At 47.3% G+C, this 12,786-nt stretch overlaps 1 protein-coding gene across 3 annotated transcripts in view; it reads right to left on the bottom strand.

The window, feature by feature from the left end:
• VGLL4 (vestigial like family member 4) overlaps window positions 1–12,786 on the bottom strand; it is a 148,254-nt gene that overhangs the window by 62,621 nt on the left and 72,847 nt on the right. The window contains exon 1 of one of the 3 annotated variants that reach the window (XM_075005797.1): window positions 8,035–8,429. The exons of the other annotated variants lie outside the window; for them this stretch is intronic. Coding sequence (XP_074861898.1) covers window positions 8,035–8,116 — 82 coding nt within the window. The 5' untranslated portion in view covers window positions 8,117–8,429. Of the gene's footprint in view, window positions 1–8,034; window positions 8,430–12,786 lie in introns of those variants that run through there. 3 annotated transcript variants of the gene reach the window in all.

Below are 12,786 nucleotides of genomic sequence, written 5' to 3' on the forward strand. Positions count from 1 at the left end.
CACTCGATGTGCAGATCTTCTCTCCAACACCCCCAACACCAAATGCTGGGACCTGCTCCCCAGCTGCTAGCCCCTGGGTGCACAGCACTGGCCCTCTGACTCCCCAGTACTTCACCACCCCCAGCCCCAAACTCCTACACCTCTCACAGGTCCCACACAGAAGTTAAGTCCAATATTCCAGGCACAGCCCTAACTGAGTTGATTCCTTTGACTTCTGTGATTCTACCTAAGAACAGGATGGCAGCAATAATCAGAACTTTGGGTGTTCTGCAGCAGGGTGCCATGCACAGGTTACTACCCATTGCTTGCCATCTGCACACATCCCTCAGCCAACAGGACGTCCATCGCCCATATTTAGAGGAAGACATATGGCAGACTCTACCCAGTGCTTTTGGTCAGGCCTGATGGCTCCACTATTCACATCCACTATAAGGAGCCAAGACGGATCCTTACAATGCCTGTAGACGTCAGCACTCTTTCAGAGGCTGAAAGAAGAGCTAGGTTTCGGAAACGCGATTCCAGAAGGATGAAGAGCAAACAGGAGAAAGAGTTGGAGGATGAGTTTAATTTGGATGATTACAGAAAATTTTGGAAGAACTACTGAGTTTGTTGTGAGGATCTGCAGAAGTGTGATGGGAAGATTTGGCACAGGGAGCCTGCAGAGAAGATTGTAAACAGTTATAAAGGCTCCCTGCCCTCAGGAAGGACGGGGTCGAGGGTGGAAGGGACAGTCAGTCCTCGTCCTCACCATGCTCCCTCAGAGCTGTGCACGGAGTGGCAGCGCAGCGCTCCATGGCGTTTCAAAGGGCCCCAAAGCATCAGCTGCTACTGCAGCAGTGGCAGCAGCCAGAGCTTCAGGCCCCCTGGAAATGCCCGGCCTAGAAGCAGCCCCTCTGCCCTCCCTGTCAGCGGGTCGGGGCATGGATCTTCTAGTTTACAGATGGCTTCACTCTCTCGGGGGCACAGCGGCGGAGGCACCGTCAAAAGGCACACACACTTTGTTCAAACACAACAAGCAGCCCTGTGGCACCTTAGACACTAACAGTTGCGCTAGGTCATGAGCTTTCCAGGGTAAAATCCACTTCCTCAGATGAGACTTTAATTAAAAAATACGACGAGCATAAAGCTGAGGGACTGATTATAGAAAGCACAGGAATGCCCAAAACAAAGCAGAGTCCCTCCCCACTGGCTTGCAGAGTCCTGCACCCCACCCCTTATTCTGCGCTTGCAGCAGCTGCCGCCACCTTAATCTTGTGCAAAATGGTTCCTCCTCCAGCCCCTAATTCCATCCCAGTCCATTGACAGAGTTCTGCTGGGAGGTCACCTCTTTCTTTTGTTTTCCTTCTGGTAATTTTTTCATTTCTCCAACCGCCCCACCCCACCACTTTAGAGGTGCGGAGAAAGCTCTTCTCACAGAAGAGCCATCCTATTTTCTCCCTCCCTCAAGGCATTTTACTTACAACTGACAGTTGAGTGCTGATATTCACCATTTTCTCTGGCCTGTCAGAGGCAGAACATAACCCGGCAAGCTCACAGGGCATCCACACCTATAGGCTTTCCATGACCCAGTAATTTTATGGCACAATTTCATAAAATCATCCAAAATTCAGAAGTGATACAGACACGGGCTCCAGTGCATCTCAGTGGTCACTTACACAACCAGGGCACTCCAAAAGAGCACTTAATGCCTTAAAATTGTCTGAAGAAGCACCAATAAAAAAAGCTTCCCCGCAGAAATTAAAACTGCACTGTGGAACACACCCTGTATAAATAAATGACTGTGCCATGGAAGGCCTCAATATGCCAATCCAACACCCAGCAATGCCATATCACGTAGTCAGTCAATTACCTCCCAAAGCATATGGCTTTTATTGAAAGGGAAAGGAAACAATGGCTCTGTGTGAATCAAGCAACAATTCCAAGCTGATTTGGAAAGCGGTATTTGAAGGGACACGATACAGACTGTGTGTAAAAGAAAAAGTTGGCTGGCATTAAAATAAAATTTAAAAAAATGCGAAAGCACAATACAATTTTTGTAAACACTCCCTTAGAAACTTGTATTCATCACTACCTCGTGCTATTATCGCTGAAGAATTATGGCCTCTGTCCTTCTGGATTATTGTTACTGTAAACAACTTTGCTAAATTGCTTGGCACACTGTCTGCCTGAAGCATGGTAAATGCTAGAGTCTGTTCAGCTAAAATCAAAAACACAGAGGTCCATCTGTATTAATCCTCAAAAAGGAATTAAGAGGCAACTATTTTCATGCAAAGTAGATTTTTAAAAAAGCACGACCAATACATATGAATGAACTTTTTCCATTCATAAGTTTAGATGCCACACAACGCAGACTGTTGTTTAAGCATCTAGTTGCTCTCTAACAGTCCTCCGAACAATACAGTGCATTGTCCGAACTTTGGAGCAACTTAAGTTTTTTTTCAGTGTATTTTGAAGTCCCTAGATTTACATCCAAAGAAACTTGGCAAGGCAACAAATTTGACTTGTGAGTAACAAGTCACAGTCTTTAAGCAAATTCCTCATTAATGCAACACACAAACATTTGCTTCTATAGACCTGCCACCAAGCCACCTCTGGAAATGGACTGATTATCTTCACCTCCTGAAAGTTGCAGAATATGCCCAGCTTGTTTGTTAATTCCTGATTTCAGGTCCTCCAATAAATATAAAAGGGTCTTTGCATCTCAGAGGAACTGTCAAATTCTAGGGAAACACTGTTCAAGCCCAAACTCTCCTGTTTTGCAGGACCAATGGAGGAAAGGAATCACGAAGTTCAGACTGAAGAGGACCCCCACCTCAGTGACAGGACATACTGAAATGAACACTGAAAAAAGTCTGCAATTCTTTTTCTGGTTGTGCCAAAAGATATTAAAAATGGAAAATGTATTAAATATTCTCTAAATGGACAATCTAGGTTTGTCCCAGTGCATTACTTGGGTTAAAATAAATTAATTGAGAGAAATAGTCCAGTATAATGAAAATAAAAGGGAAACTGAGAAGATATTTTACAGTTCGTTATGTAAGGGGTTTCCGTAAGATTCAACATTTCCACTCATTCTTATTGAAGGACAGAGTTGTAAAGCTAGTTTTATATATTTAGAAACTGAAACAGGCTTTGGAGTTAATATGAGAATCTCATCATACAAACCCATGGAGAAATGCAAGCTCAGGCCAATATATATATATATATATATATACACACATACACATACATACATATACACACACACAATATATAAAAACCCCACACTGATGGAACTTAAAAGACCATGTGATATTTCATTAAAAAAGAGAGCAAATGAAGCTAGCAGAATTACTTTCAGGCGCTTTGTTTGATATCATACACAGGGCTTTTTGGAAAACATGCATATTGAAACATAACTTGCTTCACACTACAACCCTACACTCTTTACTAGTTCAAAATTGTAGCCAAGTAATTACAGGAAGTCAGCGAAGTAATTGTGTAATATGCAACTAACTAGTATGAGCTGTCTACATTAAATTAGGAAACAAATCAAAATGTGATTTTTCAGTAAATCTGGATCCAATTTTCTTGATAACAAAATCCAGTTTTCTGGACTGTCCATAAGACATTGCTGAACAAAAAGTTTTGCATGCTCCAAGTCTCATAACATGCCTGGAGGGATTTCTTTGCATCTTATTGCATTTCCTTATACCTTTCCCAGTGCAACAGTCCAAGCCCCAAGAACACAGTAATAATGCAAAGCATTAGACAATGGAAGAGGGAGAAAGGAAGACAGAAATCTGCTTCCCAACACAGAGCCATCTGTGCACTCCATGAGATAAACAACGAAGTGAAAATCTTCCAGTGGGGGACTGCACCTTCTCAAGTATATAAGTCGCAATTATGAGGAGCCTATGTTTGCCAATGGCATTTCAAAGCTCTGCCCCCATTATTTCACACAAGAATCCCAGGGAAAGAATATGAAACTAAATTAAATTGAGTTTCCATAGCAAAACAAGATGCAGATGTTGTATCTCTGAACACACCCTCGGATCAAGTGTTTGTCATTTGATATGCAGCACTAGGAACTTGAGAATGGTACTAAGTGGGTCTGTTTCATGGCCTTTTCACCCCAGTGAGGGCACCATCTCCCCTGAGTTTCCTGATGTCTCTGAGCTCATTAGAGAGAGAACAATGAAACTAAAGGACTCCTCCATTTAACTGGCAGTTGTAGATAAATGTCACAAGGATGATAAACATCTGAGATTCAGTTTAAGCATGAATGTCAAGAGCTTGAATCTAGATGTTCCACTTTTTACTCTTTCTCTAATTGCGCCAAAACTGACTGAACAATGATCTGTTGAAGTGAGTCTGTGCTCACGAAAGCTCATGCACAAAACTTTTCTGTTAGTCTATAAGGTGCCACAGGACCCTTCGTTGCTGTTAATAATGTTAGAAACAGATGATCCTCAACATGTCTGCCATCCTTCCCCTGAGGGAAGTGTGAATAGTTCTACTTTGAAGAATTTGAATCATTTGTCTCCCTAACACGAAAAGCTACGTAATTATCCATCTTGTTATAAAATTCAAATAATTTTGCTGCCAAGCTATACATTGACTGAGGAATCACTAGCCACCAAAAGCCAAGAGAAGATATTGAGAACATTAAACAGGATGAAGGTTATCCACAGAAAATAATTATCCCAACAGACATTTTAGCCATCTTGCAGGAAATGAATAGCCTAGCCAAGGATAAATTCATTTCTGTAGGTAACAACATCTTACAATACCCAGAAGACTTGATACTTGATGAATGATGATTCACTTTGCATCTACTCCCACTTTCCTGCCACTGATTTTCTTCATGGCCTTGGACAAATCACTTCACATCCTCCGTACAACTGTTTTTCCTCTCACTTCGGCTATAAAGCTCTGTGGGGGCAATGAGCGTCTTATCATCCCTCAGCACCTAAGACACTAATGTGCCAATCTCAGTTCAGGTTTTTGGCTGCAAGCAAACATTTTCATTTTTTGCTTTCATCAGTTTCCTCTCCTTTACGCACTACCGAACACGGAGATATACACATCTCAGAGAGCTGAAATGGACTTTGAGCGGTCATCGAGTCCAGTTCCCTGCATTCACAGCAGGACCTATCACCATCCCACAGAGGTTTTGGTTTTTTTTTTTTTAAATCTCACCTCCAGGACCTTTGAAAGCCCCCCAAGGATCGAACTCACAACTCTTGAGCTTACAAGGCCAATGCTCTAACCCAGTGTTGTCCAATAAGAATTTCAGGATCACCACAGCCCGCCTCCCCCCAACTAACTCCCCTAAGCCAGGCACACAACTCGCAGAGCCAGGCACCTCCACTCCCCTTCTGCCGACAACTCACCAGAGCCACGAGCCACTGCAGGCCACAGCTGTAGCCCTGCGCTTGTCCCACCAAGTGGCGGGGCATGTGCACAGAGCAGGCGAAGGGTGCTCCATTTTGCCACACCACGGTATCTGGTTCACCACATTGCGGCTTTTACCACTGACTTATTCCTCCCCTTCAGTTGAGTGCCAGAGTTAGGAATCCAGTCCAAAGATTTACCTAATCATCACATAGGGCCTTTGTATCTTATATTACATCTGTCAAGGACTGTTCAGGAGAACTTATGCATGTAAGTAGTTGAAGTGTGATCCTCCATAAAGACTAATTAGTTGAGCATAAGGTGCTTTTTCAGATTCAAGAATACACACTGCTGCAGCAGTGATTCTGAAAAGGTAAGATCCATTCTTGCTGAGACAACTTCAGTGTAAAATAAACACTTTGGCAATGGCATGGCAGAACTGTAGGCATCTCTAACACCACCCTTCAGAACTCACTGCAGATGTGGTCAGTGTTTATACTTTTTAAACCACTGGGATATAAACAATTCACTATAAACACTGCTCTGGTTTTGCTTCTCCTTTTTCCATTTCTTTCTTATGTTTATTGTAGTGTTAAAAATAATGTGAACGTCCATAATAAGGAAAATTGCAACAGATGTTTAAACTAAACAAAACCCTCAATATTATATTCCTGTTCCTTGAGCTGCGCTTTTCCTTACAAGCTAATTAAAAGTATGATCTGTCCTAAGGAAGGTGGGGAAACAAGGTGTGGCAAGCAACTTTTACGAATATTGTAAATAAATACAACTGAATGAAATTCATAAGGCTCAAAGGAACAAAACTTCTCCCAAATAGTCAGCCAAAAAACCAGCATCACAACAAAAATTCTCAGTTTGCCATTTTCCATCAACAACCAATATCATCATAAAGAACCTAATTGTAAATGCAGGACAATGACGAGATTAATAGAAAACTGGCAATGTTCCTTTACCCAATCACTCCTTCAGTCACAAAATTTCCACAGAAGAAACAGCACCCTGGAAAAGAGCATGAAGGTCTGACTGGCTATGCACAATCTGCACCCTATTGTTCAATATTGACTGGCGAGCCAATTATTTGCACAGCAGATTTCTCAAAGTAAATTTCTACTTAAGATCTTTGAGTTTGTTCAAATGGGGGGGAAATGGAGGCGTTAATAGTGCCACATGTATCCTCTCTGCTCCCTTTAGCACTTTGAAATGTTGCTCTTCTTACTTTAAACGTGGAGGGGGAAGGAAGGGGAGACTATTGCTAGCAGGGCCCTCCCCATTTTTGGGTTAGACTTTTCTTAAAGCATGTTTCTCTTGATCACGTCTATATGTTTGTTACCGTTTCTTCCTTGGCAGCTACAGAAGTTTTCTTTCCAAAGGAACATGGAGAATGTTCCTGATGAATTAGAAGCAGGAGTTCTGCAGTGTCTGTATGTGGCTACAGCTAAATCTACCCTCCAGCCAAGTCAAATTAGGTCTGTGGTGCTTTTCTTTCCATCAAAGCCAGGCCATCGCCACTTCTTGAAACTGCACATCAATATAAGATGAACTAGATGAAGGTAATTCTGCCCCCCACCCCCAACTTACCTAAGGCACCTTCAAAACGAGGCTATTATTACCTACGGGATCAAAACCCAATGTTGACTTACATTAGCCGGACACAAATACACAAACTCCCACAGTGAAGGTGAAAAGTTAAGCTTTCCAGGGTCTCGTGTAATTCTTTCCACAGAGACTACATAGAGTGTCTCCGTGGGGAGGAGGTGCGCGTGTGTGGGTGAGGGGGGAGACATCCTCCACTGTCCGAGTTTTCACAGAGTGGTGCAGGAAATGAGAAGTCAAACAAAGGCCACTCTGTGCTCCCTAACATGGGCGCGCTTCAAGTGCTAACCATGAATTGTAAAACTGGTTATTGTTCAGGATGTAAGCACTGTATTAAAAACAAAAAGCTTGTTCCAAGACTCATTTCACAAACCCTTCTCCTATGTGTTTAAGGGTACATATCTATTCATACTGTAATGCTGTAGATTACACATACACAAGGTACTTCCCAAATTAACACTCAGACAGGATTCCCCAGATGTGAAGAAGTGGGTCTGTTCCACAAAAGCTCATCACCTAATAAATATTACGGTTAGTCGTTAAGGTGCTACTGAGCTGCTTTTTGCACTTGTGAAGGTATTATAAAGTGACTGTCAGTGTTTCCTTTATAACTGTATTAACAACGGCAAAAAGCGCCCAGGGCTGCTGCTTAAAAGTAGTTTAATCAGTATAGTCTTTGCTGGCTGTGAGGCAACTAAAACTTCATATTAATAAACAACAGTAAAGTTTCCTTTCAAAAGAATAGTTCAGCCTCCATTTGGTAAATCCCATTAAACCCTAGAGAGGGAGCCATGTTAGTCTCTAGCTTCACAAAACACAAGCAGTCCTGCAGCACTTTAAAGACTAAATTTTATTGATTAGGTAATGAGCTTTCCTGGGAAAGATCCACTACATCAGATTCTGGAGCAAAAAAACTCATGAAATCTGCAGAGACAGTACGTACAAAATCCACAGCACTTTGCAACAACTCTAAACAAAAGGAAAGAGCTCACACTGCAATCATCAAGCACCCCCCAGAAAAAGCATTTTGCCAAATGAAACAATTACCTTCATAGCACAGAATGCCAATATTGTTGTTCATCTTGTCCAAGTACTGGTAGTTCAACAGGTCCATCTTCATAAATAGCATTTATCGGGCTAACAAGAAGACCAGCTTGTTTGCTTTTGCCCAGAAGCAGGGAGAAGGAGCAGCTCCCGGCTCTTTCTAAACTTGATAAGCTCAAGGCCCAGCCTTGGACTGATCAAAGTAACATAAAGGAAAGCTGGAGGGAACTTTCCAGGATTGCTGTGACTTTAGAGTGTGTGAATCCCCCAGCTACAAAGGAAACCGATTGCTTTTTTAATCTTTCTGGAAATAGATGAGGGAAAGCAGAAGAATTATGGAAATTTCCTAGGACAAAGACAAGCTAGTTCTCCTCACAGCCCGCTGCAAGTTAACTGCGCTGACATGCAGGCTATGCTTGGTATGAGCCGTATGCACACTAGCTTCCTCTTTCTATCAGGCAGTGAGCATTGAGCATGCTCACTGAATCCCTGGAGCTCTTCAAATGTCAGGGATATTTTCTGCACAAGCTCTGGCTCTAAATGTACTGAGTGTTTGAAAGAGAGGAGGAGGAGAGTCTTTACAGAAGGGGCCATGTCAGAGCTGCTCTTGATAGGAAACAGTGCTACCACTGCAAAACTGAGAAGGCAAGAGGGCTCTTTCCAAGGGCTGGGAAGAAGCCGACCACACTAAAATCTGCAGGCTGGCTTCCCTTTCTGAAAAAGGTTCAACTTTTATTTTAAATTTATCTCCTCACCAATGTAGTTCAAAATATACAGCTGACCTGTCCTTTACTTGACTATTAACATGTCTGCAATTCCTGTCTCATCTGGTCTCAACGTATGTTAATTCGCTGAAAAATTCTAAAATTTAACATTAACAACATGGAGTTTTAGTGGATCCAGGGTGGGAGAATGAGAATTCCATCTAAAAAAGCACTTTGACTATTGAGGGCACACACAACTTTACACTACAATTTAGTCAGGCTACTGCTACATTTTAATTCCTTAGGGGATGTCAGCAGTTAAACCATGTGTGTTCTGTCAAAACAAAAAAGCAGTCAAGTAGCACTTTAAAGACTAACGAAATAATGGCTATGGTCTGAAGAAGTGGGTCTGTCCCATGAAAGCTCACCTCATAAATTATTTGGTTAGTCTTTAAAGTGCTACTTGACTGCTTTTTTGTTTTGATAGTATATAGACTAGCATGGCTCCCTCTCTGTTACCATTTGTGTTCTGGTTTTTTTAGTGCCTGGAGAATTCGTTGCTCAAACTCTGGTATAAAGAACAGAAATGCAAGAGATGTTTACGACAAATTTCTGATTTACACAGATGCACGTGAACCACCACCAGAGGAAGACCATCTGTATCTGAGCTGCTGCACGTCAACCTAGTGGGTATCAACTGACGTACCCTGCAGCAGATCAGCACCTGAAATCTGATTTGACTGACAAACCCACCCCCACGCCAGTACAGAAGCATGAGCCAAGCAAACTCATGGCAAATGGAGTTCAAACCCTACTTCTTATAGGTATGCCCAACACTTCACTTCTCTGCCTCAGCTTCCCAGAAGGGAGCCCAGCTCTCACTGCCTTTCAACAGATGTCACAAGCAGAACTTCAATTTGTGTCACATCTCCGCCTCCCTGTCAAAGGAGCAAACAGGTTTTACCTGGACAGGCTGGTCTCTGGTTTCTGCGTCTGGCTGCCCTGTAGGCTTGCCAAGCGTCCCATTTTCCCATTGAAAAGGGAATCTGCAACTCTCCAATCAGATGTATGGTCTGTCTGCCAAAAGTCCGGTTAACACAGGGCATGGGGAAGCACCAGCTCATTAACCAGCCCCTACCAGTGGGAGCAGGTCTATAAAAATTTTGGTGGTGTTCAGAAAGCCCAGAACCCACACCCCTCCCTGACTCAAACTCCCCCTGACCACCTGTCTAAGGCTCAGAGGGAATTCGGGTGCAGGATGGGTGCAGGCAGGTCTGCCATAGCAGGGCACAGGGCCTGGGCTAACCTCCCTCCCAGTGTCTCAGGGAGCAAGGCCCAAGTCAATGCCATCGGCACAGACCCCACCTCACCTCTGTTCCACCTCGGTCCCACCTCTTCCCCAGTCACCCCCCCACCCCTCCCCTGAGCCAGCCAGGTGACTACCGGGGGCCCGACATGGGGCAGCAGCAGAGGTCTCTGCCCCACCCCTCTGCAGTGAAGCAGAGCTCACGGGGGCGGGGGGGGGCGGGCGGGCGGGCTGGGAGGTCCCCCAAGCACAGGGTCTGGGGCAGCCACCCCCAACCTTCCTATGGATGGGATGGCTCTTGGGGGAGAGTTTGGGTATTGGCTCTGGACTGGAGCAGGGTATTGTGGGGCAGGAGGGGATCAGCTCAGGGGGACTGGGGGGGAGGAAGGAGAAGGGGCAGGCTCTGGAGTGAGTGGAGGGCACAAGGAGCCATGGGGGGTGCCACACTGACATGGGGGTGTCCCTCCTCTGGCAATGGGTCCTGGGTGCTATGGCACAGGAACCAAGAGGAAGAATGCTGCAGCAGCCCTGAGCTCCCAGCCTAGCAGCCAGAATCCCAGCGGTCACCCTGCAAGCCGAGCTCCCACCTGCTAGCACCAGGCACCCGGCTGCCTCCTGGGGCCCTAGGAGCCACCCTCTGTGCCAGGGACTCTGCTGCCAGCCGTGTGCTGGGGTCCTGGTTTGGGCCTTGCACACCAGGGACCTTTGCTGCTGGCCCTGCGTGCCGGGCCTTTGCTCAGGGCCTCAGCTGGAGGTGAGTTTGGATGGGAAAAGGGACTCAGCTTCCGCACTTCTAGGAGTGCTCACACCCCACTGCCCCACCTACCACCAGGGCCCCCCTCCTGCCACCTGCATACTTGACCCACCTGCCACTCTGGGGCGATTTAAAATGCCACCCCCCGGGCTGGGGGCACCGGCAGCACGGCAGGACAGGAGTAGCTTGCAGCCACTAGCTTACCCTGACAGCCAGCATGTGCACCCCTGGGCTGGGAGGAGCACAGGGGGAAGCGTGTGAGGCAGCGGGGGCTGGAGGAGTGGAGAGGGGCAGGGAGCACAGGCAGGAAGAGGCAGACTAGAGAGTTTTGATAGAGACCAGCCCCCCAGCACCAGGAATATTGCAGGTGCCAGCACTCCATGGCCCACTAACCTGCCGCCTATGCCCCTACCCCTGCAGGGCTTCCTCCTCCCTGAAAGCAGGCACCTTGTATGGTGGCACCAGCTCCTGTCCCAGCCCTGAGCAGAGGCCACCGCACTGGGGAGGGGATGGAGTAAAGTGAAGACAATCCAGCAAGTGCAGAAGGTGAAGGACAGAAGCCAGCCCCTGCGGTATGGGGCAGAGCGGCAGGAGCCCGGTGGTCCAGTTACCAGCAGTCAGAAAGGAGGCGACTCTAGAGCTGCCAACTCTCTACCGACACAAAAGTGAAATCTGCACCCCACTGCCACCCCTTTCCAAGGCCCCCCCGCTCGCGCTCAGTGAGTGTCACCAGGGTTGGATCAGGGATGGGGCAATGAGGGGATGAGCCCCCTAAAGTCCTGGGTGGGAGGGAAGAACGGCCAGACCCTCTGGGCAGCCCAGGGACTAGCAAGGGAGCCGGGCGCCCACAGCAGGGCCCTGCTTCACGCGCACCAGCAGTGCCCGGGGGGGGGCGCAGAACGACAGATATCATGCCCTCGGCATGCTGCACCGCTTCCCCCACTGCTGCCAGTGAGTGTGGGGGCCAGACTCCTGCTACTGATGCCAGTCCATGCTAGTCCTCTGGGCTGTGTAGCTCAGGAGCTGGGATCTGGGGCAGATCAGGAGCAGGGAAGAGGCTGGGAAAGAGGTGGTGTGTCCCAGCCCTTCCATGGGTTGGGGGTGGCGTGGGGAGGAGTCAACTGGGGCAGTGGCTCCCCATGTCCCTCCTCAGCTGGGGAGCTGGAGGGAGTGAGGAATCTGGTTGGGGGTGCAGGCTCAGTGGGAGGGCTGGGGGGGCGGGGGTTGCATGCAGGACATTGAGCTGTGAGAGGGTGAAGGCTACAGCTGGGGTGCGGCCGCTAGGATAGGCCTAGGTATGAGGGGTTAGGGGTCTGAGAGGCAGCTCTGGACTGGGGCTGACAGGTTCAGAGTGCAGGAGGGGCTCTGAGCTGGGGGGAGTGCAGACTGAGGAGGGGCTGGGGAGGAGGGGTTTGGGGTTCAGGAGCAGGCTCTGGGCTGGGGCTGAGCATTTCAGAGTGCAGAAGGGGGCTCTGAGCTGGGACAGGGGGTTCAGATGAAGGGGGGAGAGGGCTCTAGCCGGAGGTGCAGAGCCTGGAGTGGGGCTGAGGACAGGGGTTTGGGGTCTAGCAGATTGCTCCAGGTTGCAACCAAGGGGCTTGGAGGCAAAAGGGGGATTGGGGTGCAAGCTCCAGCTGGCATTCACCTCAGGCTACTCCCAGAAACAGCAGCAGGTCCCTACTCCGGCTCCTACGTGGAAGCACAGCCAGGCACCTCCGTATGCTGCCCTGTCCACAAGTGACGCTTCCGGCAATGGGGGTCGGGGGTGGCGACTTTGGTATCTATGAGCTGGAGGAGGGATATGCTGGCTGCTTCTTGTGAGCCATGGCTGCAGAGGCTAGTCTGGAGCCATCAGGTTCCCTTTTCAGCCAGGTGTTCGGGTCGAAAACCATACACCCAGGCAACTAGAGGCAGCCGCTCATCTTACAGAAGCGTCCCCGGATTGACATTCTGCCAAAGCTCTTTGAAAAATGCTATATAAATTACACACT

This window comes from Carettochelys insculpta, chromosome 11 (assembly GCF_033958435.1).
Source record: "Carettochelys insculpta isolate YL-2023 chromosome 11, ASM3395843v1, whole genome shotgun sequence".
Lineage (NCBI taxonomy): Eukaryota > Metazoa > Chordata > Testudines > Carettochelyidae > Carettochelys > Carettochelys insculpta.